This window comes from Solea senegalensis, linkage group LG20 (assembly GCF_019176455.1).
Source record: "Solea senegalensis isolate Sse05_10M linkage group LG20, IFAPA_SoseM_1, whole genome shotgun sequence".
NCBI classification, from domain to species: domain Eukaryota; kingdom Metazoa; phylum Chordata; class Actinopteri; order Pleuronectiformes; family Soleidae; genus Solea; species Solea senegalensis.
This window is the reverse complement of record NC_058039.1, coordinates 18,290,030-18,316,561: the sequence shown is the minus strand read 5'-3', so window position 1 is coordinate 18,316,561 and position 26,532 is coordinate 18,290,030. Positions and strand designations below refer to the sequence as shown.

The following is a 26,532-nucleotide window of genomic DNA, read 5'->3' as shown; positions in this document are numbered from 1 at the left end:
GGTGTGGGAGAGAAACTTTAGTTTCCTGTTGGGAAAGTCTGTCCAACAGTGAAAAAAAGACATGAACATGTTCTTAAGATATCGTAGACTTAATGAGGTTATTTTTAAGTGGTAAAAATCTGAAAACATGAACAACAAAGTTGTGGAAATTGCCTCGACTCCACGTAATGATACAGGCCTGTGACTCGAGTGCATCTTCATGACCTTACGCTTGTTTTCTTGTACTGATTCCGGGCGGTAAATTGAAGCTAAGTGTAGCCGACAGCTCAATCCTCACCGGGAAGCATTTCATATGCAAATCATCCACACACGCACGCACGCACGCACGCACACACCCACACACACAACCTGGACGAGAGTCAGCCATTGCTACCTAAACGAGTCCATATCACTTTTTTTTTTTGATTTATGATGATTGTGACGCGTCCTTGTCACTGTTCTGACATGAAAATAAATCAACACACACAGTTTGCATGATGTATATTCCTACAGATGAATGAATGAATGAATGTCGTGTGAATTATTACCTTCATGGGAATCGTCACGCAGATGAAGTTCCACCACACGTGTCAAACTATGAATGAAGGAATTAATGATTGCATGAACAAACACGGACATGAATGACAGCACAGTTTGTGAAACAATGACTGAATGAATGAATGAATGAATGAATGAATGAATGAATGAATGAAGAGAACCACATAATAAAACTACATTGTAGTCGTACGTTTTAAAATTGAATATTGAATTAAAGGCTGGCTAAAATCTGATGGCAGTCATTTCGTTTTCACACTGTCTCAAGCTGCAAAACAGATGAGTTACATGCTGACATGCTAATACTAATATTAATGTAATTAATAAATAATGCAGAATGACAGTATAGGTTATTGGGCACGGATGCTAACATTAACAGCTAACACCACGTGTGACACAGCAGCTCCTGTGTGCATGCGTGCTAAAATCACTGATTTTCTGTATGGGGTTTGGTGTGGGAGAGAAACTTTAGCTTCCTGTTGGAAAAGTCTGTGAACATGTGTGAAACATGGCCGTGTGTGTGTGTGTGTGTGTGTACCTGCAGTGGTGTGGTGGCCAGCAGCTCACACAGCTGCAGCAGTAAACTGCCCGGGCTGCTCTCGTTCACGGCCAGGTAGATGACATTGGCCTGACCCGACGGTGTCATCACCGTCTCCCCCACCAGCGCCGCCAGAGACAGGGATGATATGGAGGATGAGAACCCGGCCATCGCAGCCACTCCTGCAAGTGAAGCTGTGTCCATCACTCCCCTTCCTCCTCTCTCTGCTCCTCCTCCTCTCTCGCCTCTCTCGCCTCTCTCGCCTCTTTCTCCTCCTCCTGGACCGTTTCCTGGCCCCGGCCCCGGCTCACCGACCCCCGCGCCTCCCACCACCGCCGTCTCCGGGAGTAGGGAGGTGCCCGAGTGGATCACGGCAATGTTGACGCCACCCGAGTCCCTCTCTCTCTCCCGGGGCCGGAGCAGCAGGGGGGGCGAGGGGCGTGCGGGCCCCGTGCAGGCCAGGACAGCCAATAGCAGTGAGAGGGCAGGCCGTGGGGCCACCATGGGGTAAAAGAGGGACCAGTGGCAGTGGTCGGATGAGGACGGACAGGTGCGAAGGCCAGGTGGTTTGGGTGGGAGGTGGGGACAGTGGGTGATGTCTGTGGGAGGGGGTGGGGTGGGAGGGGAGGATGGGGGAGCGTCAGCGGGTCACAGGGCTTCACCTGGTGAGGAGAGGAGACGCTGAGGAGGAAGCAGAGACAGAGGAGACACAGTCAGTGTTTCATTCATACATTTTCTCCCGCTTTGTCCTTTACGTGAGGGTCAAGGGAGGTGGAGCCAATCCCAGCTGACTGAGGAAAGGTGGGGTCACGCCTTAGAGCAGGGGCCTCAAACTCAAAATGACCTGGGGGCCAGTGAACTTCTAGTCTGGTCAGGAGGGAAAAATGAACGGTTTAGTGATTAGAAATGAAAATATCTTGATAATCCGTCATGATGTTGCAATTACAAATACTTCAAAGTAAAAGTGTTTGTTTTGATATATAGTTCACAACGAAAAAAAAACATAATTATGATGTAAAATGAATCTGTAAATAACAAAAACACAAACATTAAAACAAAATATACAAATAAACACTAGACAGGCTTATTTATAATTAAATGTTCAATTTAATTATTTCAAAATAAGTGTATAAGGCCGCAGGACATGGACTGGTGGGCCGCAGGTGGCCCCCGGGCCGCAAATTTAGACCCCTGTACCTAAGAGTGTCCAGTTAACTGCTGCATGTTTGTGGACAGTGGGAGGAGACAGGGGATGTGTGGGTCCACGCAGAAAGGCCTTTGCTCGGACCGGGTTGTGAATCGTGGTCTTTTTGCAGCAAGGCAACAATTTTACCCACTACCCCGCCCTGTGTCACGTTTTCAACTGAAGAAACGAAATGCAATTTGTACAATTCTTTTGTTTAATGTTGCACAAAGAGACCGAACAGAAACGATGCAACATTATATGTTTGCTGCGTGAAAACAGGCAAAACTATCAGACCTGACTTAGCAGCAGTAAAATTCACTCTGAAATGAAAACATTCTTGGCTGCCTTCCATCCACTCGTCTCACTTTACTGACCCAGAGTCACTGCTGTCTCCGTCTGTCTTCACGTAAAACAAATCAATGCAGCGTGGGCGTGTCACGTGACAAAAATGTGAATGATTAAAGAGGGTGAAAAGTTTCACCAACATTTAATTATACAGAAATCTTTTCAATTATTTAAATAACAATAACATTTTGTCCTTGAATTGAATTTATGTCCAGTTTTATTAGAACAGCTAAATGTGGATGTTTCTTTTCTCCAGTATCATTGTAACTTATTATCATTCATTCAAATTATACATTTTAGAATTTTTTTTATCCGTCAATGTAATAAACCTAATATCATAATAAATGTAGAGTTAATATTGCCTTCGTCTACATGGATGTTGAAATGAAGCTAAATGTTCATTTTATCTTTAATAAGCACAAACTCAGAGGAAAAAGGTGCTGACGGACGATAAATTATGATACTAAATTTAAAAGGCCAGTATTATTCAAATCAAGACAATAATTAGACTTTTCCCACCCCCGCGCCTCATGTGTCGTGTTTAAATGTGATCGACGACGTGGTTCCCTCTCTCACTCACTCACACGCCTGCGAGTGTAACCTCAAGTGCGGCTGTTGATTTAGGAGGTTGTTATGAAGCACTTAGTCTCCAATAAACAACGTGAGTAAAACCACACGCAACCAGCGCCGACTCATCCCACCTATTTACTGCTCCTGTAAATCTAAAAATATGCAAAGGTTTTCAGTCAAGGCGACGCCTCGCACTCTTAATGCACCGTGTGTGTGTGTGTGTGTGTGTTCCTAAAAAATTCAAACTTACGCCGACATCAAAATTAAGATGTTGCAGATTAATATTAAAGAGATATTTTAGCTGAATTGAAAAAATAATATATGTGAACTTAGTGATGAGGCAGCAGTGGATCAACAACTCCCGTGTGTGTGATGTTAAAATCACTGATTTTCTCTATGGGCTTTGGTGTGGGAGAGTGAGTGGTTTACAAACTTCAGTTTCCTGTTGGAAAAGTATGTATGTGTATATACATACACATACATATATATGTATATGTAACGGATGTCTATTGCACATGAGCTGTGGTGCTGTGTTCAGAGCAAACACTCATCAGAAGACTCACTGCTACTGCTTAAAGCAAGGCTAGTAGTATGTGTAAGTGCATTAATACTATCTGCCTGCCAGTTCACTGAAGGATTGTTCACACTTGGAATCTCAAGAGGAAGATTTAGCTCCAACATTGACATCATGGCATCTGTAGCAAACTCTACAATGGCTGCTTTCACTTTTTCTGGAGCTTGAAGCCACACTACTTTAGTACATTACCATATGTTCTTAATGAAGCAATGACATCAGCACCAGTGTCTGTTTTGGTTAGCCCAATAATACAAATGAACTGCTCTGCATTAATACTATACATTTGTTCAATATCCATGTTTGTTTTAACTCTTTACTCACAAAATAATGTGAAATAAACAAAAGGAGAAAAAGTAAAATGCCTGTCAATAAAATGTCTATTGCACATGAACTATAGAGAGATTTAGGCTAAAGCAGAAGATATAGTTTTGCTCAGGGAGGATATAATAGACATGGACAACAGTTAGGAAAGAAGCAACAAAACTATTTAATGGCAGGAAGCCAGTCTTCAATTTAACAGGAAATAGTTCAGCTATGACTGAATTTATATATGTTTTCATATAACAAAAGAATTTATCAATAACAACCTCAGTTGTAAACAACAGCAAAATAAACAAATGTACAGTACACAAGGAATGCTGTTCAAAGTAAAAATGAAATTAAAAAAAGTCCAATAAAGTAAACCGTCCAGACAAGTCAGTGACCACAGTTTGTCCGAAATCAGTGTGTGTGATTTTGTTTCTTATCTGTTTGTTGTTATAGATGTGCTTTCTCCAGATGCTCCAAGAAGCTGCTTCTGACGTCACACTCTCCACGCATGTAAGCTGGTGCTCTTATTAGCCAAGGTTCTTAGCCGTTAGCATGCTATGCTAAGCGCTAACGACTACTACTCACCGGAGTTTTCTCTCGACAAAACACGATAAAAATGACGATGTCCGGCAACACAAAACACCTTCTCCTAGGTGCGGATACCTTTCAGAACTAATAACGCCAAACAAAATAATGTTTTATCCACTCTTTACCTAATTATCAGCATTAACTTGCTCTAGCTACAGCGTGACTGTGCTCGTTAGCGTCGGTGCGCGAATAAAAAAACTAACAAGCCCGGGAAAAAAAACAAAGGAAGTGCGACCTGATTAGCGCTTGTGTGCGCACCCTGCTGGTAGAAATAAGGAACTACACCAAAATACAACTCATTCAAACGGTATAGCTCAACATTGTTACACTCAAAAAATGTGGAATTACACTGTGTGTAACTAAATGGTGTTACACATATACATATGTATGTATGTACACATATATACATACATATATACATATACATATATATATACACATATACATATGTATATATAAAAATATCTATACATATATGCTGCATCATTGCGGCTCAGAGAGAAGCACAGCAAAGGGTTTGTGGCTGAAAAGGGAGAAGGAAAAAAAGCCCAATATGCAGGTCAGGTCGTTTCCTTAGAGACGGGAAGTCGGGGAACAGTGGTTTTCAAATCCAACAAATTAATTTTTTTGTTTCCACAGCCGAGCACAGACTGAGGTCGGAGTGTGGATCTGCCCAGAGGAGCCGGCAGGAGCAGCACCGCGGAGACTTCACCGCCGCTACAAGGAGAATAAGGAAGCAGAGAAAGAGCTGCTGGAGAAGATGAAGTGATAGAAGGAGCACATGCTATTTTTTTGTTATTTTTACCAAAACCACATCTCCATATGTATGAGATGTATGAGGCTGTTTGGGACCAGAGTCACTGGATGTGAACATTGAGATGACTTTATATTCATCAACTTTGAGATGAATATAAAATATCTGTGAAGGTTTTTTTAAACCACAAACACAGACGATGCCATGTTTTCTAAAAAGCCTCTTTTTTTTGTTCCACATGAATGTGCGTCAGTTCAACCAGAACCGTCTGACGTGGGTTTAATTTGTCGGTAACTCTCTGAGGTGAACGACGGAGTAATCACACTTGGAATTCAGTGAAGAAGCCAAATAATTACAACAAGAAGAGAAATGTTGGGGTTGTTTTGCCTCCCAGGGGGCCGGCAGCTCAAAATCTACACTTTCATCTGAGAAATGGTGGCACTGGTGATCTGCTACTGATGGCCCACATTAAGCAAACATACAAATACGCCAGAACCCCAATGGATACCAACCAAGAATCCGGAAAACACAATCATTCTGCTGTCGTAGCCTCTTTCTGCTTTACGCTCCACCCAGTGACTGTTACCGTTTATTTATGATAACGCCAAGCAACAAAAGCCTTTAGCATTATACATCGAGGGGGACGAAGCAACTACTGTACGAGCCTCAGGAAAACACACGGTACACAAAAGTCCTCATGAGTTATGGTCAGTTCTTCGTCTTCATGAACTCTTGTTGGACATCGCCCAAACATGGTGGTCTACATTGAGATGTTGAGATGTTAGGGAGGAGATGGAGAACATCCTTTGAGCCAGTGAACACAAATGATCCAGCGATCAATACAACTAAGGGACAAATCCTCCACATGGAGACATCGGTCTAGGAGTTACGGTATGCGTGCCAAATCCTGTCAGCGATGATTTGGCACGCATACCGTAACTCCTAGACCGATGTCTCCATGTGGAGGATAAAGCAGTAGACGATGGATGGAAGATGTGACGTCAGCCTATAAATCCAGGCGGAACTGAATATCATGATGGTCATAAAATAAACATCACGTCAATGTTTGTGATTCCAATTATTTTCCAGTTATGATTATTATTATTATGAGATGAAAACACAGGACAACGTGGTTCTGGTCCGACGAGAAATGGAAGTCTTTGCTTTCTAAATCCCGGCGTGACTTGTCGTGCCAGTGGAAAAGTGAAAAAAGCAGATAATGAAGGTGGATCGTGGAAATAAACGAGGGCTTGATGCAGAAAGAGCCACGTGCCACTCTCAGTGTTCAGGCTCATTGTTCGAGTCTACATATTGCGCTAACGCAATGGCCAGTCAGCGCTGAGATTCTCCAGATGACGTCGCGTACCTGCCAGCGCAATGGAGGGGGAACACTTGTAGCTCTACGACATTTCTTGTGGAAACATCTGCAGAGAAGAAACCACCGCCATCTTGTGTGGTTTCACGACACCATCTGTGACCATCCGGACACAACTCGGCGGGTTTCACCGTTTACTTTGGAGTCATGCGACAGTGTCACTGTGTCACTCATGCATCCTGACTGGACTTGCTTGAGTTGAGTTGAAGACATTTCACCGCTCATCCAAGAGGCTTCTGCAGTTCTGACATCTAGTGGGAAGAACATTTTATTTAAGCTTTTAGCAGGATCCAAGTGCAGAAAGAGATCGTGCAAGGAAGGGAGTAAGTGTAAGGTAAGTGCTACGACAGAAGATGCTCTTTGAAAAGCTGGGTTTTCAAGAGCTTCTTGAAGAAAGACAGGATTCTGACAGACCCTGTTCTGTTAGCGCTCGGTCGATCATTCCACCTGTGTGGAACGACACACGAAAAGAGTCTGGATTGTCTTGAGCGTGGTGTTGGCACCAATACTTTGAGGGGCAATATAAGTCTTTAGGAGAGCATTTAAGTCGGTGGGAGCAGACCCATGAAGCACTTTGTAGGCTAGCATCAGTGTGTATTTTGTAGGTTAGCATCAGTGATTTGAATTTGATGCGGGCGGCTAAGGGAATTCAGTGGAGCTCAATGAACAGGGGTTACATGATAGGCTGATTGAAGACCAGGTGCGCCGCTGCGTTCTGGATCATCTGTAGTGGTTTCACAGTGACACCAAACTAACCATGTAGGCTACTAGTTATTCAGAAGTGAAGAAGGAGAAGAAGGTGAAACGTCTTCAAATTAACTCAAGCAAGTCCAGTCGTCCACAGCTAACTATTGAAGAAGACTATGACCTGGATGACTGAGAACCTTCACCGATGTTCTCTGCAGACGTTTCCACAACAGAGTGCAACAATGCTTTGGTCGATGGTGAAAAGAAAAGCTTCTTACTAAAATGTACAAGATGTCCCATGGCAGGATAGACGCGATGGACGTCAAGTGAGCACAGCATGAGGTCTCGACAGCCCAAATCTTGCAAGGCTGTTTTTGTGCTAACAGACAGTAGGGGTCGAAATAAATAAATAAATAAACATTGCCAGATTCTGAGTGCACGTGTGATCGAGGCTGTTGGTGCAGAAAGCATGTGAATCATACCTGCTATGCTACAGACATTAGATACGTGAATTGGCTGCGGCTACGGCTGCGGGCGGTTGGCGTCTGTGCCGGAGCAAGCTGCTGACACTCATCAGCCGTGGAAACACAGAGAATGTGAAGCAGCAGCGTGGCGACTGTGGAGCCGCCAGGCAGCCGAGCCAGACAGCTGGCAGGACACTGGCAGCATCTCTGCCTCAGCTGAAAGTTCATGTGGAGGAAAAACGCTGAATCCTCCCACTTCCACTGTGCAGGTATTATTTAAACATTTTGTTTGCCCGCTGTTGAATGGGACAACGGTCAGAAGAGACCATCAGGGATTCAGAGAAAAGAAGAAACTGCTATTTTCCAGTTTTTCTAATTGAACCACGTTTGACTGATGCTGTAAAATTTGATTTCCGGTGATAAAAACCTGACTCGTTTTCTTCTCTTTCAGCTTATATTTTGTGCAGTGACCCATTTTCTCATCAGTATCAGGAAAATCACGTCTCGCTCTTGGATTCATTTTTCTCTTTTTCTCTGCATTGATTAAAGTTATCATGAAATTGTTTTTGTCTTTTCTGTGATTCTCTCCAGAACACAGGGCTGATAAAGAAAGACCTGCCAAGTTTAAGAACCTGTCAGACTAAATGTCCGACATCAGTTTTGGTCAGCACCAGAACAACATCCTGCCGTTTCTAAAAGTGTTTATACATTTACAAGACCAATTCACGTCTCACCTTTCGTTTCTTGGCAAAGTCTCAACAAGGTAATTACAAAAACACTTTCTGAACGGTCAGATATCACCATCACCATCGTGCCAAGTCCTGACCAACCGTCAGCTTGTGTTATCCAAAAGATTATTCAGATGCTCAGTCACATCACTCGTGATGTGACAAACGGTGTAGATTCGACACGAAAATAAAGCAGCAGATGAAGAATTTAGCCGTTCATTTACTGCAGCCTCCATTAAACAAGGCCCTTGTCTGAAGGCAACAAAAAAAGATTTTTAAATTTAAAGTGATTCTACATTTATACAAACATACCTATTAAGTATATTATACTCCATTTCAGCAAATAAACACTCTCAATTTCTGTGTTGCTGTTCTGTAGCATTTGGCTACTGTAGAAGCGACACAGTGTTTGGCTATACTAGCTGCTAGGAGCTAACAAAAGAAGAGATATGACTACATTTTACCGTTGCTAAATTATGTCTAAATTCAAAATAAAACAAACCAGTGTCAAACACCAATGTCTGGCTATGGTAGCTGCTAACATCAAACAGCAATTACACAGCATTTACAGCTACTTTAGCTGTAAACGTCAAATGACAAGACATGTGGCTATTTGCTAATGTCAAACAGCGATGATGCAGCGTTTGGCTACAGTAGAAGCTCAAGTGACATGTTGATGACAAGGTACCGTAGCTGCTAACGTCTAGCAGCAATGACACAGCATTTGGCTACAGTAGCTGCTAACATCAAACACCAATGACATGGCATTTAGCTACTTTAGAAGCTGAAGTGACATGTTGATGAAAAGGCATTTGGCTACAATAGCTGCTAACAAACAGAGTAGACACGACATGTGGCTATGTTATTTGCTAACGTCAAACAGTGATGTTGGTGCAATTATTAGACATTTACTGCTGACAAACATGGAGTTCTCCATGAGAGTCTCCTTTAAAAGTGAGGTAGAGTTGTTGTTTTGTTTTTGTCTGGAGTTCAGTGTTGGTGAGATTGTTTAGGGCTGCTGGACCGGGTGTTAAATTGGTTTTAATCAAACCCAGCATGAAGAATCTGGATTGAACAGCTGTGGCAGAGAACGTGTCAGAACATGCATGCAAATGAAACTGTTGTCGAGACAAAATGCATCCTACACAAACAACGACCTCGGAGGAATCAGAACAAGGGAAGCTGTCAGAGACGCTGCTCGTGGCGAAGAAGACGCCGCACAGTATTGTTTTATTTGGGTTGTTTTTTTTGTGTCTTCCTGTGCTTGTGTGAAGGCGGCTAATGCATGATTGATCGTCAATCATGATTCTGCTGACTGGGACACGCAGGGGGTGCGGAGGAGGGGGGCGGAGCTTTTGAAACATCTGCAGCTGCTCAAGCAAACATGGAAAAGCTTTGTCAGAACACTTTCCATCAGCAGCACAAATAACTGCAGTCCCACAGAGTTCTGCAGGTGCACGCGTGTGCGTCTCACTCATTGTTCCCTGAATGCGACGCAGTGCGCGCTAATGTGTTTGTGATTTGTGAGGGTGAAAAGGAATAATGACCGGCACAAACAGTCTCTGAGCAACAGAGACGAGGTCCAGAGACGCAGAAGGAACAGGAAGAAATAAAGAAAGAAGACGGATGGATTTTTGTTGAAAAATCCATTCCAACATGAAATTTAAATGGAGAAAATACTCAAACAGAAAAACACAATGGCACATGTTTCTTTAACTACAGCCACAGTGGAGTGAAGATGAAGCTGTGAATTATTAACTGTGCTTCTTCTCTTTAATCACAAGCACGATTTAACATCGATCGTTGATGTCCTGCTGGGTTCACAACACGCAAAAGAAGTCAGATTTAATTTTGCTTTTTGTTTAAAAGGTTGAACAGTTGAAGAAGAACCAGCATAGCAGCCAAAAGAGGGCGCTAAACTCCGTCTGTGAGGAAACCTCACAGCAGCTACTGTAGCTCTGTTTGAAAGTACGCGCTACTACAGCCAGAGTTCGCAAATATTCTACTGATGCCATTGTGTCTGTGACTACACTAATTCAAACAACGATGCCATGGAATCTGGCTAAAGTAGCTGCTTTCATCAAATTCCTTTGCCACAGTGTGCTACAGCAGCTGCTAATATCAAACAGCTGCAGTCGCTGTTGATAACGTCAAACTCTGATTTGTTGTCTGGCTACATTAGCCAAGTTAATTATTGATGATACAGCATTTGGCTACAGCACCCACTAATGTCGAACGCCTTTGACACAGCATTTGGCTACTGTAGAAGCTAAAGTGACGTTGATGACAGGGCGTTGACTGCCGTAGCTGCTAACGTTAAATAGCGACGACATGACGCTTGGCTACAGTAGCTGCTAATGTCAAACATCAATGGCACAGCAAGTTGTTTGACTATAGTAGCTGCTAGGAGCTAACCACAGGATTTTACCATTGCTAAATTATGTCTAAATTCAAAATAAAACAAACCACAGTCGAAGTAGATAACGCCAAACACCAGTGACACAATGTCTGGCTATAATAGCTGCTAACATCAAACAGCAATGACACAGCATTTAGCTACTTTAGCTGTAATTGTCAAATACAGATGACACGACACGTGGCTACATTATTTGCTAACATCAAAAACCAATGACACAGCATTTGGCTATAGTAGCTGCTAATGTCAAACTGCGATGACATGCCATTTAGCTATTTTAGAAGCTAAATGCCATGTCATCAAAACAGTGACAAAGCATTTGGCTACAGCAGAAGCTGAAGTGACATGTTGGTGACAAGTTACTTCAGTACAGTAGCTGCTAACATTTAGCAGTAATGACACAGCATTTGGCTATAGTTAGCTGCTAATGTCAAACACCAATGACATGGCATTTAGCTACCGTAGAAGCGAAAGTGACATGTTGATGGCAACTCATTTTTTTTACAGTTTTTACCATGAAAACTATAAGATAAGATAAGATAATAATAATAATAAGTTCAGATGACATAAGATGAGATAAGATAATAAAAGATCGAGGTCAGATTAGCCGCAGACCTGAGCACAGTAACGTGGCCTTGGGGGTTTGAGTCTCCGCACGCCGCTGCTTCCCCGTGTGTTAATTACATGGACTCACGTTACTCAGGAGTTTCTCGTTACTGTGGGTTTTTTCTATTTGAATATATCTGGGTTATATATAAATTGGATTTGCTGCTCTCACGCTGGCGCTGACCGCCCTCCCCCGCTTCTCCTGCTGAGAGCTGCGATGTTATAAATGAGCTGCGTACAGGATTCTGCCGACATCTGTGAGTCCGGTCCTGACGGCTGTCAGAGGAAAGTTCACCCTGTGATCAGTGTTTTGTTTAAAGCTGTAGCTCCAGAGAAAAACCTAGCCTTTTTCATCATGACTCAATTCCTCCGGCTCCGAGAAACTTTTTTGTGGTCGTGCAACATTTTATTCACTGTAAAAGTGCTGAGTCATGATACACACAGGTGTTGGCTGAGATGACTTTGTCATGACTCATGATGCAAAAGTCAAAGACGATAAAGTTGATGAAGAATTGAAGGAAAAGCAATTATAGCGTTACAGTCACCACTTTATTAGGTACACTTGAGGAACTGCTTATTAAATTAATATCTATTTGGTCGTTCACACGGCAGTAACTCTTTTGTTCCCCTCCCTTCTACATTTCTGTAGAACACTGATATGACTGAAGATAGTTACGTGTGTTTAAATGGTGTGCAGCTATTCCTTTGTTTTCTGTTGCGTTAACCCTGCTGTGACCATGCTGTCGTTGCAGATATGGAAAGTAAAAGTTATCTTGGAGAAAGGGGCAGAAGAACTCACTTTTTTGACAATTCTACAGCCATAAAATCAAAATAAAGCTGATTATCAGCTGTATCAGCTGTATCAGCTGTTCAGTCAACAAACACAGGAATCTGTGTCACAGTTTGACAAAAAAGAAGCACAGAAGTATCACCTCATTTTGCCTTGAACTAAATTCATGAATACATTCAGAAGACAAACGAGACGATGTATGATGATGTCGCTGTGGGAAGGACGAGAAGTGAAAACCAGAGGAATGTGCCTTTAAAGAAGTCAGAGTGAGGACTAAATTGTGTTTTTCTTGGTCAATCAATAAAGCCACATGGTTCACCATGTGCTTCCTTTCCTTCCATCAACTCCTCCTACTCCTCTTCTTCTCCATTCTTCCTCCCTTCCTTCCTCCCAATTTGAGTCCAACCCCAATTTTCTAACATCCATTTCCTTTTCATCCTTTTTCTCTTCTCCTTTTTTGTCTCACTCTTCATCTCAAACGTCTCCTCCTCTCTCTCTGTTTCCCTTCATACTTCCTCCCAATTTCAGTCCAACCCCAATTTTCTAACCTCTTTTCTTTGTTTTTTTCCTCCCTTCATCCTCCTCCTCGTCCCCCTCCCTCTCCAACATCTTCCTCCTCTCCCTCCTCTTCCTCTCCTGTGGGCCATCAGAATTCATTACAGGCCCGAGCTGATTCATGGCTCAGTCCCAAACCATTGGAAAGCATGGAGGCATGTCTATAAATCTACACACACACACACTAACCAGAGAGGGGAGAAGAAAATCCACATTTCATGCAGATCAGCAGATCAAAGACACAAATAAATGAACACGAAACGGAGCAAACAAACACACACACACATATATAACATGTAATCACACACACACACACACACGCTGCGTGTCCTGCTCTGCAGACGACTCCTGGCTCGACGACACGCGGGGGAGCAGGAGGTCTCTTCACTCCGCTGATACACTGATGCTGCTAATGGGCTTTTTTCAGTTTGTGCTCCGTGTGCAGGTTTTCAGGGAAAACACAGCACGGTGCGACACAAGCAGCACATGTTGAGGTGAGACACACGCCTGCTTTCACGTATTCATCTACACTCATACTCCAATAGTAATGACAACAGAGAAACATCTTTAAATGTCTGAAGGAGACGGAACAGCAGGACGCTCCTCTCTGCTGCTGCTACCACGGCAACGACACATTTCCAGTGAACGTCGGGAACGATGGATGGACGTGAAGTTTTAACATAAGCGAAGGACAGAGATCTGGTGTCCGGGAGAAGTCTGAAGTCTCCTACGACGACGTGCTCCTCAACGCGACGTCACATACAGACATAAGCGTATTCCACTCTGCTGCTCTGACGACGGGATCACAAATTCAATGCAATACAATACAATGAATGGACGGGAAGTTTTTAACATAAGTGAAGGACACAGATTTGGCGTCTGGGATGGAAGGAAGTCTCTTACGACGTTGTCCAACATGAGAACAGAGCGCTCTGACGACATAAACATGGTGAAGAGGAAGAGGAAGACGCTGTTAAGTGGATTAAACTTTGGCGACAGAAGCTCTGCCTCTTTCACGACCACGACAAAGTAAAAAAAAAAATTCAGTAATGATTGACAACTCCTTGCCCCGCCTCCCAAATGACCTATGAATTACTGGTGATTGGTTTGGGGGTCGTACAAGACACGCTCACTCAGTGTGTTTACATGGACAGTTTAATCCAGCTAACGTCATAGTCTGACTAAGACTGACAGCCGTGTAAGGTTGGACATTCATGACCTGAGGGGATATTGCGTTGACTTACATTCATTTCCTGGAGACTTACTCTAACCCAATCACTACTGGCCTAATCCTAATCCTAATCCTAATCCTAACCTCAACCTCAACCTAACCATATATAAAACATATCTTCACCTTAAAATATAGTCATTTACATTGTGGGGACTTGATTTTTGTCCCCACAAGGAAGACAAGTCCCTATAATGTGACTGTGTGAACAGGTTTAGGTCCCCACAACAACAGTATTACCTGGACACACACACACACACACACACACACACACACAGGAGTGACAGGTGTGGGTGTGAATTCACCGCAGGACTTTTTCTTTTCTTCTTTTTCTTTCTTTCTTTCTTCCTTTCTTTCTTTCTTTCTTTCTTTCTTTCTTTCTTTCTTTCCCTGTGAGATCTGAGCAGGTGGAATCGATTACACTCACATTCACACGTTCACACGCTTCCTCCCTCACAGTCAACACTTAGTGACACTTGAATGGAAAAAGGTTAAATTAGCTGCACCTGAGCTTCCTCTAAAACGTCCGCCTCAGGAAAAGACACAACAACAAAATAATAATGACATTTTTCACACATTCATCGATCACAGCCGTGGAACTCACGCAGCAGGGGCACCTGGGTAACTCTGTGGCTCAGGTCACATGACAGCTCGGTCATTTGTCGTGGTGATGAACACCGACAAGGTCAGGTGGTAGAAGAACTGAAAGTAATCAGGTTTATTTAATCTGATTTTGAAGTACAAGCAATGCTACTCACATGCATATAAATACACAACTACCACACCAAAGTCCACAGAGAAAATCAGTGATCAGGTTCATCTGAATGAAGGATTTTAAATTCTCTAAATCAAACATGTGAACTCAGTGATGGAGGCAGCAGTGGATCAACAACACCACACACACACACACACACACACACACACACACACACACACACACACACACACACACACACACACACACACACACACACACACACAAATACACACACACACACACACACACACACACAATCCATCACTGTCACCCTCTTCCCAGATTGACTGTTTACAGTATATTTCTTCCAAACATCACTCTCCACCACCCGCTCCCTCTCTCTCTGTCTCTCCATCTGTCTCCCTCTTTCTCTCTGTCTCTCTCTCTCTGTCTCCCTCTCTCTCTCTGTCTCTCCCTCTCTCTCTTGGTCTCCCTCTCTCTCTCAGTGTAAAAGAATTCAGTCGACACAGATGTGTTAAGGGATTACAATGATTTTTTGAGTGAAAATATTGTGAATAAATAGTTTCATTGTCCTCTGTTTGAGAGAGAGAGAGAGAGTGAGAGAGAGAGAGAGAGAGAGAGAGAGAGAGAGAATCACACAGTTTGTATAACCACGTTTTCATTCAGCCTTTTTTTTGTTAATTTCTCGTGAAAAAGCCCAGAGAGTCATAAAATACAGTAAAGTGCATCCCATAATGAGCTGAACTGCAGCAGCAGCAGAAGACGAAGAGGAGGAGGATGGAGAAGATGGAGAGAGGGGGAGAGAGAGAGAGAGAGAAGAAGTGGAGGAAAAAAGGACATAAATATTCCTGATATCTGGTTTGTTTCACACTGATATTAAAGAATTCATTCAGCCCACGGCCCTGAGTGTGTGTGTGTGTGTGTGTGTGTGTGTGTGCATGTGTGTGTGTGTGTGTGTTACTGCTAAACTGCTCCTCATTCCCAAATTCAGTTTTTGTAAGAAACATTCTCACACGGATCATATTTGTATTTATAAGCTTATAAATTAACATTTTGTCTGATATAAAATTTGCAATAAATGATGAAAACAGTGATACACATGAAAATAAAAGAAGTCGAGTCAATGAGTAATCGTATGAAATATTTGTGATTTCAATTACAAATAATTGTAATTATTATACAGTAATTCACTTCCTGCCATTGTAGTTTATGATCTGTGTTACAATATAATAATGACTAATAATGAATCATTTCATTACATTTTTGTTGAATGTACTAAAGTATAAGATTTCTGGAGACTTTTCCTCAGCAAACTATTGGAGCTTGGAGATCATGGAGTGTTTTTGACAGTACTGGCAGTTTAGTCTTATTATGATAATCAGAATCTGAGCGTGACAGAAATGTAACATTCAACAGAAAAGAACAATGTTCTCGACAGAAAACTCAAACCAAATTTCAATTTCACAAACTAACCCCAGACCGACATATGTTTGTACTTTGAGGTTCCATAATTATTCCCGTGGGGTTACATCACGCTGCATTCCATTTACATGAGCTGGGAAACTCCAACCTCCGACTACAACTGGAACGCACCATTAGCCTGGACTCGTAATGTCGACCTTTTTCTGACAATATTCAGAATTTAAGTTCTGAATAAGACTTTAGAAAAACAACATTTACCAAAAAACATGTAACATTCGACAACAACACACAGTTGTGTTTTTAAAGCATGTGTCGCGTCTCTGTGGAGCCGCAGGCACCGAGGAGCAGCAGCAGCGGCAGCGGCATCGTGTGTCTCATGTGGGGGTGTAAATATTTCACTCCACGGTCGGTTTTCTTCTGCACAGCCGGTCTGTTGACCCGACTCACTGCAGAGCTCGGCTAAATAATGAAGAACAGAGAAGCTGGACTGTCTCTGCTGTTTTCTCTTCTCACCGTGCAGAGAAAACCTTTTAGATTTGTTTATTCTTTTTGGGGGAGGGGTTAAAAACCTCTCTCTCTCGCTCTCTGACTCTGCTGTTGTTTCACTCGGTAGAAACTGAACTTGTCGCCGTTTTTAAACCGTAAAAAAACATCTAAAAGAACCCTCTGACATTTGCCTGGCTGCTGTAAGGGGCCTTGAACGTCACTGTCAGTGAGCGTAGAAAAACAGAAATAAAGATGGATTCCATGTTCCACACATTCACTGTTCCCTGAGCTCACGATGCGTCGTTCTTCGCGCGAGCGACAACGCGGCGTGACGTCATTCTCTGCTTCAAAAACAAACAAAGGATGTGACCATATTTAGAAAAGTGGGGGCGGAGCCTTACTCGTCAAGTATGGGGCGGTATCATGAGGTAAATGAATCAATGCAGCAGCAAATGCTATGACAGTCGTCTTGAGTAATAAACATCACTTAAGATGCAGTGTGGAATCCAGCCACTGGGTGGCAGCAGGTTTGCTGTGTTCATCCGGCCGCTCACGGTTATCGATCACAGAAATGTGGTTTTGATCAGATCGTCGATGGTGGAGACAACACCGTGTGATATTAAGGGGAGATTTTGGTAACTTTTAATCCCCATCTTGTCCACAGTGAGCTGACCACATTTAAAGTTGATCGCAGTAAATCTCTGGGAGGAGTTTGTGCAAATATAATATGTGCAATGTCATCAAATTTTGAGTAAAATGTTGAGAAATAAAAATTCTGGCTGCTAACAGCTGATGAGAGATTATGATGGTGAAAATGAAGTGATGATAATGAAGAAATTCTGATGGAAAAATTGGTCCTGGTCGACTCTGGATCTGGTTTGTGTTGTTTGTGTTGTTTGTGTTGTTTGTGTTCTTCAATGCTTCAATGTAGTGGCACAAGTATTTCCACTTCTCTGATTGTAAGTCACAGTTGTGCTGTAGATGTGAGGCGTCTGAAACTGTGAGTGAATATCACATTCTCACGTCACTGCTGTTCAAATCCATCTCCTGTGCCTCCGGTGGCGGTTGGAAACTTTTCTTAGGTTTTTTCCCGTCAGCTCAGAGGAGAGGAAGTAGGTCAGCTAATCGATAACGGCAGCGTCTCTTAGGCTGATGAACGTGTGACAGATGGAGCTGCCAGAATCCTGAAGATCCCCACATAAAGGGTTTTTAATGCCGGACACCGGACTGACACGCAGCCTCATGAAAGTCCTGATAAATGACCTGGAGATTCTCTCGCTCACTGCCGGGTGATTTCAAGGCTGAGTGAAGAGGTTTTACTTCCCTCCACAGGGAGCAGATATCAAGTCTGAATTAAACATGACACAGATTTACTCAGAGAAACTGCTCAGATCGGATCTTTTACAGATGAACAGATTGATATATTGATAGAGACACGTATGTTATTGATCCCACAACAGTAACTGAGTCAGGAACTGACTCTTTACAAGTGTACAATATAAGACGTATGAGAAAATGTTCTTTGTGACGTTGATTCTTACCAAACATTTAATGGCAACATTCTTGGGGAAGTTGCTGTGAAAACAGAACTTCCTCAGTGGAGGTATTTATACACATGTACAGGATTTTGGAACTTGTTGGACATCACGAAGATCCAGACGTTCCAACTCATTTTTCTCTATCTGGACTTCTGAGGATTTTAATTGATGACCTGTTCTCTAAAGGTTAGTGAACCACTGGACTATGGACTAAAACATAATATGTATATATATATATACATATATATATATATATATATATATATATACTGTATGTATCCTCAAAGTCTATATCTTTAATTGTTGTCTTCTTCAGCTGCACCTCCTTTAAACAATAATACTCTGCTGCAGCTCTTCCTGAAGCACAGTCCTCTCCAGCAGCTGCAGATTCTGAGGAAAATCTATCAGCAAGAGTTCAGGGTAAATCTCTCTGCTGTGATAAGACGACCTCGTCCTCTGAGGGAAACGGACCGAGGTCAGAGAGGTCCTGCAGGTCTGTGGTCAGAGACAAGGACCGAGGACCGAGTCCAGGATGAAACCAGGACCCCGCTGCACGAGGTCAACGTGTTCCGTGTTTTCACAAACAACACGAGGCCACGGGGGAACTCGCTGAACTCTAAACTCATCTGTGGAGAAATGAAGGTTCAACAAACACCATGACCGTGACCTGAAGAAGAGACTGAACCATCAGTCCAGACCGTCAGTCCAGACCCTCAGTCCAGACCCTCAGTGTGAATGAGAATCTAAAACCATAAATAAATGTGACATCTACAGTGATTTAAACTTACAAAGATGAAGCTCATTTTTGTAAGTTTCCACTTCACATCGATTAATAAAAACCCTCAGAGCCATCTTTTAATATTTGCTATTTCCTGTTTTTAACACAGTTAAAATCAGATTACCAGCAGGTGCAATCAGACTGTTTGTGTTAATGTATTCAGATTAATTCAGTGGTTTTAATCAGATTCAATTGTTTGAGTTTTTCTAATCTACTGCTGGAATTAGAAAACAGATTACATAGGCAGTTTAAATCTAACGACGTCAGTAGGTACAATTGGATAATTTTTGTTTACATAATCTGATTATTTTTGGTGTGTGTATTCAGATTACCGAGCTTGATGAAAACCGATTACTGACGCAGTTAAAATCTGATTACTTCAGCGCGTTCAATCAAACTGTTTTTTTTTTAAGTATTCAGATTACTTTACTACTATGTCAGATTATGTTTGTCTACATAAATTAATGAATTCAGTGGCTTTAATCGTTTGATGTGAATTTATGTAATCCATTTATTTTAGTGTTCCCAATCCGATTATTTTGGCGTATGTATATATTCAGATGACCTTCAGCAGGTGCAATCAGACTGTTTGTGTTAACATATTGAGATTAATTCAGTGGATGAAAACCGATTACTGACACAGTTAAAATCAGATTACTTCAATGGGCGCAATCAGATTATTATGGGGAATGTATTCAGATTACTTCAGTTGGTGCAAAGAAAATATTTTTGTTAACATATTCAGATTAACTCAATCTTCAATCACATTATGTAAATGTGGTCCAATTATTTTACTGATTTCATTTATTGATTAGATCAGATTATTGTAGTGTATGTATTCAGATTATCAGTTTTTGTTAATGTTTAAAGATTCAGTGATTTCAGTGAATCAGATCATTCACTTACTGTAGTATACATAATCTGATTATTCCACTGGGCACAGTCAGATTATACTGGGGGAATGTATTAAGATCACCTTCAGAGGGTGCAATCAGACTGTTTGTATTAATGTATTGAGATTAATTCAGTGGTTTAAACCTGATGAATTCCAGCACGGTCGTTTTAAGTGAAGCTAACACAGATTTAATAATTGGAATATTTGCATAATTTCATCTGATTAAAGGTGAAGCGTCTGTGGTCATAACACACACACTCATTCATAGAAGTGAATGAGTGAAAGTAGAATCCTCAACCATCTCAGCCGCGTTGCGTTTGCCCCGACACTGAACTGTTTCCCCTCAGAGCTAAAATTAAATCCTCCAAACTGCATAAATTGTGGCGCCACAGACGCGATGACAAACACTTTGACTTTCACAGGAGCGTCTCTGAACAGCCAGAGTGATTCTCAGGAGAAATACCCAGATTCACAATCAGTTCACCAGCTCAGCTCGGCGATATCGCGGCGGTATCGTGCCAGCTGTCTCACTCCGGCTCTGCCAGCAAACACGTGATCAGTGACAAGTGTAAGTGTAGTTTGTGTCATTATGAAAACACAGAAACATAACAAGTGATCTCACTTGAATGGCAGCAGCTGCTGCTGTGGATGAGGACGTTAATATTAGAATAATACATTCATACGTTTATGTTAATGGTTAATCACAGTTGGCACTAACGGCCGCAGTGTGTTCACTTTGGTTTGGGTTCAATTTAAAACGTGGATCTGGAGATTCTGGCGCCGATAAACAGCTGATCCCCACAGAGCCGATCGGACTGAGGAGCAGCTGGTGATCAATCACAAACTGGCTTTAATTACATCTCCAGCCACAGCAGGTTCTGGTTTGACTGCCATCAGGAAAGTTGCAGGTTTAAATCCCAGAGCAGGTGGAAGTGGCGGAAATGATTTTCTCTGCCACCAAAAAATTTGAGAAAAGGAAAATTTAAACCAGACGGTGAATCAACAACAGCTCAACAAATTAATATGGATGAACCAGAGCAGCTCCGTGGTCACATCTGAGGCTGAGGGCGGCTGTGAATCACAGGGTATCATGTGAGACGATACGATACCGCGATACAATATGATACCACTATACATGATCCAAGATACAATACTATGATATGATACCACAATACGGTATGATATGACACGGTATACGATATGATACCGCGATACAATATGATACCACAATACGATATTGCGATACAATGTGATACAATACAATACAATACGATACGATACCACAATACGATATATGTCCACAATACCAATAACATTACAATAACTGTCAAACTGAAGAAAACAAAACATCTGTGAAAATTTTAAAATGTGGGATTTCTCCATTGTAGTCAGATTAATTCAGTGGTTTTAGTGGTGTATGTATTCAGGTTATCTTGCAGGATGAAAGACGCAGTAAAGATCAGATTACTTCTTCAGCGGGTGCAATCAGACTGTTTGTGTTAATATATTCAGATTAATCCATTGGTTTTAATCAGGTCATTTAAGCATATCCAATTCACTTGCTTTAGTATACATAATCTGATTATTTCTGTGGGCACAATCCGATTATTCAAGCGAATGTATTTGTATTACAATGCTGGAAGAAACAGATTACATAGTCAATTGGTGCAATCATTTTTGTTTACATAATCTGATTAATTCAGTGGTTTTCATCATATTATGTACATTTATGTAATAGAATTATTTTAGTGTACACAATCAGATTATTGTAGTGGATGTATTCAGATTACATTTGTAAAAAAGCTGCATAAATTCAAGATTCAGGATGTACTCTGGTCCAGACTCAGTCTGTGGTTTCACTCTAGTGTTTCATAAATGTCGAGTTCTCCTTCAGTTTTTTAGTGTTTTCTGTTAAATGTCAGTGTAAATCCTGACTGTGCAGCATCTGTCTGTCTCTCTCTCTGTCTGTCTGCTCTCACTCCTCACACGCTCTGTTTGCTGTGAAATAAAACTCAACACATTTGAATTTCTAAACAGAGTTTTAAAAAAACCTGCATCCTGCAAACAAACAGAGGGCATAGAGTAAAAAAAGAATGAGGTTTTTGCATTTTGCACAGTCATGAGTTTGTTGCTGCAAGAGCTGTTGTTAATTATTAAGATATACAAGTATTAAAACTTCCAGTACACAAATCCTGGTTTATTTATATCCACAAATATAAGAGATATTTAAAGCAAGGGTCTTATTTGGTCAGCAGTAAATAAAATGGTCTGAAAACAACAGAAAAATCTCACAATACTGTCATAAACTAATAAGACTAATTATTCCACATCTGACTCATAAACAGAAACAGAGGAATGTTTCTAAAAAGCTCACAATACAAACCAAAATAATCTCCCACGAGCTGAAAAACACGTTATTTACCACTCGACTAGCATGACCCAAAGATGTTCTGCATGTAATGCCACAAAAACATGCTACTAGCGTAAACAATACATGTCTCGCTCCAGACAAAGATTCGCTAACATTCCAAAAAAAAACAAAAAACATCTTATTGACGCTACAAAAATATGTTATTTTATCAAAAGAATGCTTCACTCCACCAAAACATGCTACTAGCTTAAAACATGCTATTTTACCACAAAACAGCTGGACTAACATGACCAAAGACGTGACATGTTAGGAGCATAAAAACTGGCTTTGATTCTTGCGTCAAAGATTACAGTAAACAACAGAGATTGAAGGAGAGGAATGTAGCCTGTTTAACTAACTAGCTTTAACTAAATGTAACAACATAAACGGCGCATAAAATAAATGTAAATGTTGCTCTTATCTTTGTAGACATTCACGTCCATGTTCATGTGTTCATATCTTTGTTCCAGGAATATAATCTACTTATTTTCTGCCAGATTGGACTGATCTAAGGCTGATTTTTCATGCAATGCTTTATTAATCTCATGGTAATGTAGAAAACTGCAGGTCTGACCTTTCTCCTCTTCATTTATCTTGAAAACATTGGCGTGACGTTTGCTTAGAGAAACTCTAGTAACGTGTTTGTTCACCACCTTTTTATTCATGGACTGAAAACAGCGACTTAACGTGACGCAGGGCGGGATCAATGCTGGTGAAGCGGACACCGGCTCTGGTCGGCGGACTGTGACCGTCTGTGTCGGTCCGGCCGAGCCGCTGCTCAAATATTGACCACGACACAGATTAGTGAGTGTTTTCATTGGTCGCAGTTGATCAGTGTTAAATGTGATGTTTGCAAATGAAGCTTCGACAGCCAAGTTAACAAAACACACACACACACACACACACACAGGCAAACATGCACACAGCTGCATCTGACTCCTGAGTTCAAACATAAACACAGTGTTTTCATCAAACGTTTAAGAGTCCACTGAATATAAACTAATATTGTTTGTCTCTAAGGTTCCAGAATTACATGATATGACACAAAGAGTTTATGGCTGTAGCAAAATGAAAACAGATTTAATGTTTTAAAATGATGCTTCCAAATATTTCTGTTCTGCCAGTGCTGGGAACCAGAGAGTCACAGACGCTCGTTCACTCGCTCGAAACACAAGGAAAAAACAGATTTTAGCCACAAAACAAAACAATAAAATCTATGTCAGATGAAGTCTACAACATTTTAAGAGCATGTTCACGTCTTTATCTCATTGTTACACAGACTTTTCCAACAGGAAACTGAAGTTTGTAAACCACTCACTCTCCCACACTGAACCTCAGAGAGAAAACCAGTGATTTTAGCTCACAGAAGTCACAAAAGAACACATTTGAACTCAGTGATGGAGGCAGCAGTGGATCAGAAACAAATCACAGATTTCCTGTTGGAAAAGTCGGTCTAACAGTGAGACAAAGATGTGACCATGTTGTTGTGCTGGTGCAGAAATGGCGGAGACAAGGATCAAAGCCAAGAAGAGCTAACAGCTACGAGACGCATTCAAGGAACCAAGTTACTCAAATTACTTCCACTAACAAACACAGAGTCCTGCCAATGCTGACACTTGCTGGTGCAATGCTATTTAGGTTTTCAGTTTTACATGAAATGATTCATATCCTTGGAACATTATGACTTAATTTGAAGCTTATTTCACCCGAGTCTACTGGACACTGTGGAAACCGTCACATAATTTGTACTAAACACAGCGGCAGATGAAGCTCAAGCTGCTTTTTACCTCAAAGGGCAGATGAAGATTATGTACAGTGTGTGTGTGTGTGTGTGTGTGTGTGTAGATACAGAGTTTGAGCGGGGACAGAACGACATAAGTGAGGCTTTATGTTGTATTGACAGAACAGTAAAGCGTGTGTGAAGAGGCTCCTGTTTGAAGGAATCCTCAGAAAAATCAATAACTCTCTTCCCCTTTGACCCGGAGCGCCGATCAAGTGGTGGTTCAGAAGAATGTGGACCCTCCCTAAGACATGTGTGTGTGTGTGTGTGTGTGTGTGGGCAAAAAGAAATGAAAATCAATATTAATTTTAGCGATGGATTCACGTCGACAGTTTGAGAGAAGAATGTTTAAGTACAGGATGAAGAAAGATGAACACGACGGCTGCTGCTCATTTTTTGCTGAGCTGACATTGTTAACAAGGATTTACGGGGTTTATGTTTACATCAACTCAGGGGTCCCACACCTTGGATGACATCAAATTCAAGGACTTCCCAGGTCCAATTCGCTCAAAATCAAGGACTAGAATGTGCTAACACAGTTTAAGATGGGAGGACAGCTTGTAAGACGTCCATGATGACGTCCACTTTGATTGACTTGCGGCACGCTCTGCATCTGGACAAGAGCTCGTCTCTTTGTCAAAGTCAGACTCTGGAAATCTCGTGTTTTAACTTAACTCGCTCAGGTTTCTGCACGGAATCTCACGTCAGTGGCAGAGAGAGAGAGAGAGAGAGAGAGAGAGAGAGAGCTAGTAACGATGTCTCCACACTTGTCCTGCGTAGTCCTCGTCTATGTACGTCAAGCAACACAGCGCATGGGTAGCATGGGCAACAGTAGGTGGCACCGTAACCCACAAGGGAGCATTTCCCTAAATATCAACTTCACTTCTTTCAAGCACACAATTCAAGCACTTTCAATGACCCATGTCTATTTAGATGATGATTTTCAAAGATTTTCAAGGGCCTTGAAAAACATTTTTCAAATTCACAAACTTTCAAGGATTTCAATGATCCATGGGAACACTAAAGGCCACAAAGTCCTTCAAAATGGATCTCAACCAAGCTGTGGGAACATAGTATTAACATTAGTTTGTTAAAATGTCATAATTTGTCACCAAAGTGAGGTTTTCTTTTACTGAAAATGATTTCTTTCCCGTCCAGACAACATTTATTTAAATCTTTATGTTGATATTTTTATACTCATCTTTATCTGTTTCCACATGTTGGAAAAGCTGAGCTCTTTAACGAGTCGTTCTGTTTCTGGTGATTTTCATATAAATCACTTGCTGGACGCTTGGATGTGAGGAGCAGCCAGCAGCGCTGGAAAGTGGCCTCCGGATTCATCACTGCGTGCGTTTGTTTGTTTATTGGCAGACGAAGATCAGGGATTGGCTGTAATTTGGGAAGTTGATCATGTGCAACAGTTCAATAATAAATCCTCTGAGAGGCACATTAATGTTTCATCGCTGGAATGAGTCCTCAGGCTAACCAAAATCTAAATATCAGACACAGAGAAAAACAATGTTGGGAAATGAATGAATCACTGAATATGTGATTGATGAAATTCTGTAATAAGCAGGATATGAGAACTGATTCTGTGATGATGTCTCAAGACACTCAAGGTCTTCACAGGTCCAACTGAACTGGACTGAAGACTGGACCATGAATTCTACTGGTCCTTGTCCCCCAATAGATGCCTTTGTTCTGGAGTCTCCTCTGTTTATAATATACTGACATCTTAGACATTTCCTTTGCTAAATGTTGGAGATGAACGTTAATGTGTTCATTGAAGTCTTTAACTTTGATCTACATTGTTGGCTTTGATTCTTGCGTCGCGCTCGTGACTCTTCAGTCACGACACCGAGCTGTGTGCACAGTGCCCTCTACTGGACCATGAGGTAATTAATGCAATTGGTCTGATGCTCTTCTAGGCTGTATATGTTGAACTCAAATGTCTTTTTACCAGAATACCAATCAGAAACGACAGCCACGAGTGTCCACAGTTAAGTTCATACAGAACATTCTCAGGTCTTTCATGTTCTGACACTAAGTCCTGGATTCTTTTGACAGCCACAACCGCAGATGTGGATATTCCTCTCTACATCTGCATGTTCGACGTGCTGCTGCTGCTGCTGCTGCTGCTGCTGCTGCTGCTGCTTCAACCCTTCACTGCTGCATGGTCATCCATCTCTGTCTGTGTGAGCAGCCACGTCACTGCCAGCCTCGGCACAGGCGCTCGCTCTGTTCTCTCCAGGCCC

General features: G+C 41.8%; 1 protein-coding gene across 1 annotated transcript in view; it reads right to left on the bottom strand.

The window, feature by feature from the left end:
* Window positions 1–26,532, bottom strand: part of grin2da (glutamate receptor, ionotropic, N-methyl D-aspartate 2D, a) — a 145,466-nt gene that overhangs the window by 84,788 nt on the left and 34,146 nt on the right. The window contains exon 2 of the mRNA XM_044053097.1: window positions 1,073–1,753. Coding sequence (XP_043909032.1) covers window positions 1,073–1,576 — 504 coding nt within the window. The 5' untranslated portion in view covers window positions 1,577–1,753. The remainder of the gene's footprint in view (window positions 1–1,072; window positions 1,754–26,532) is intronic.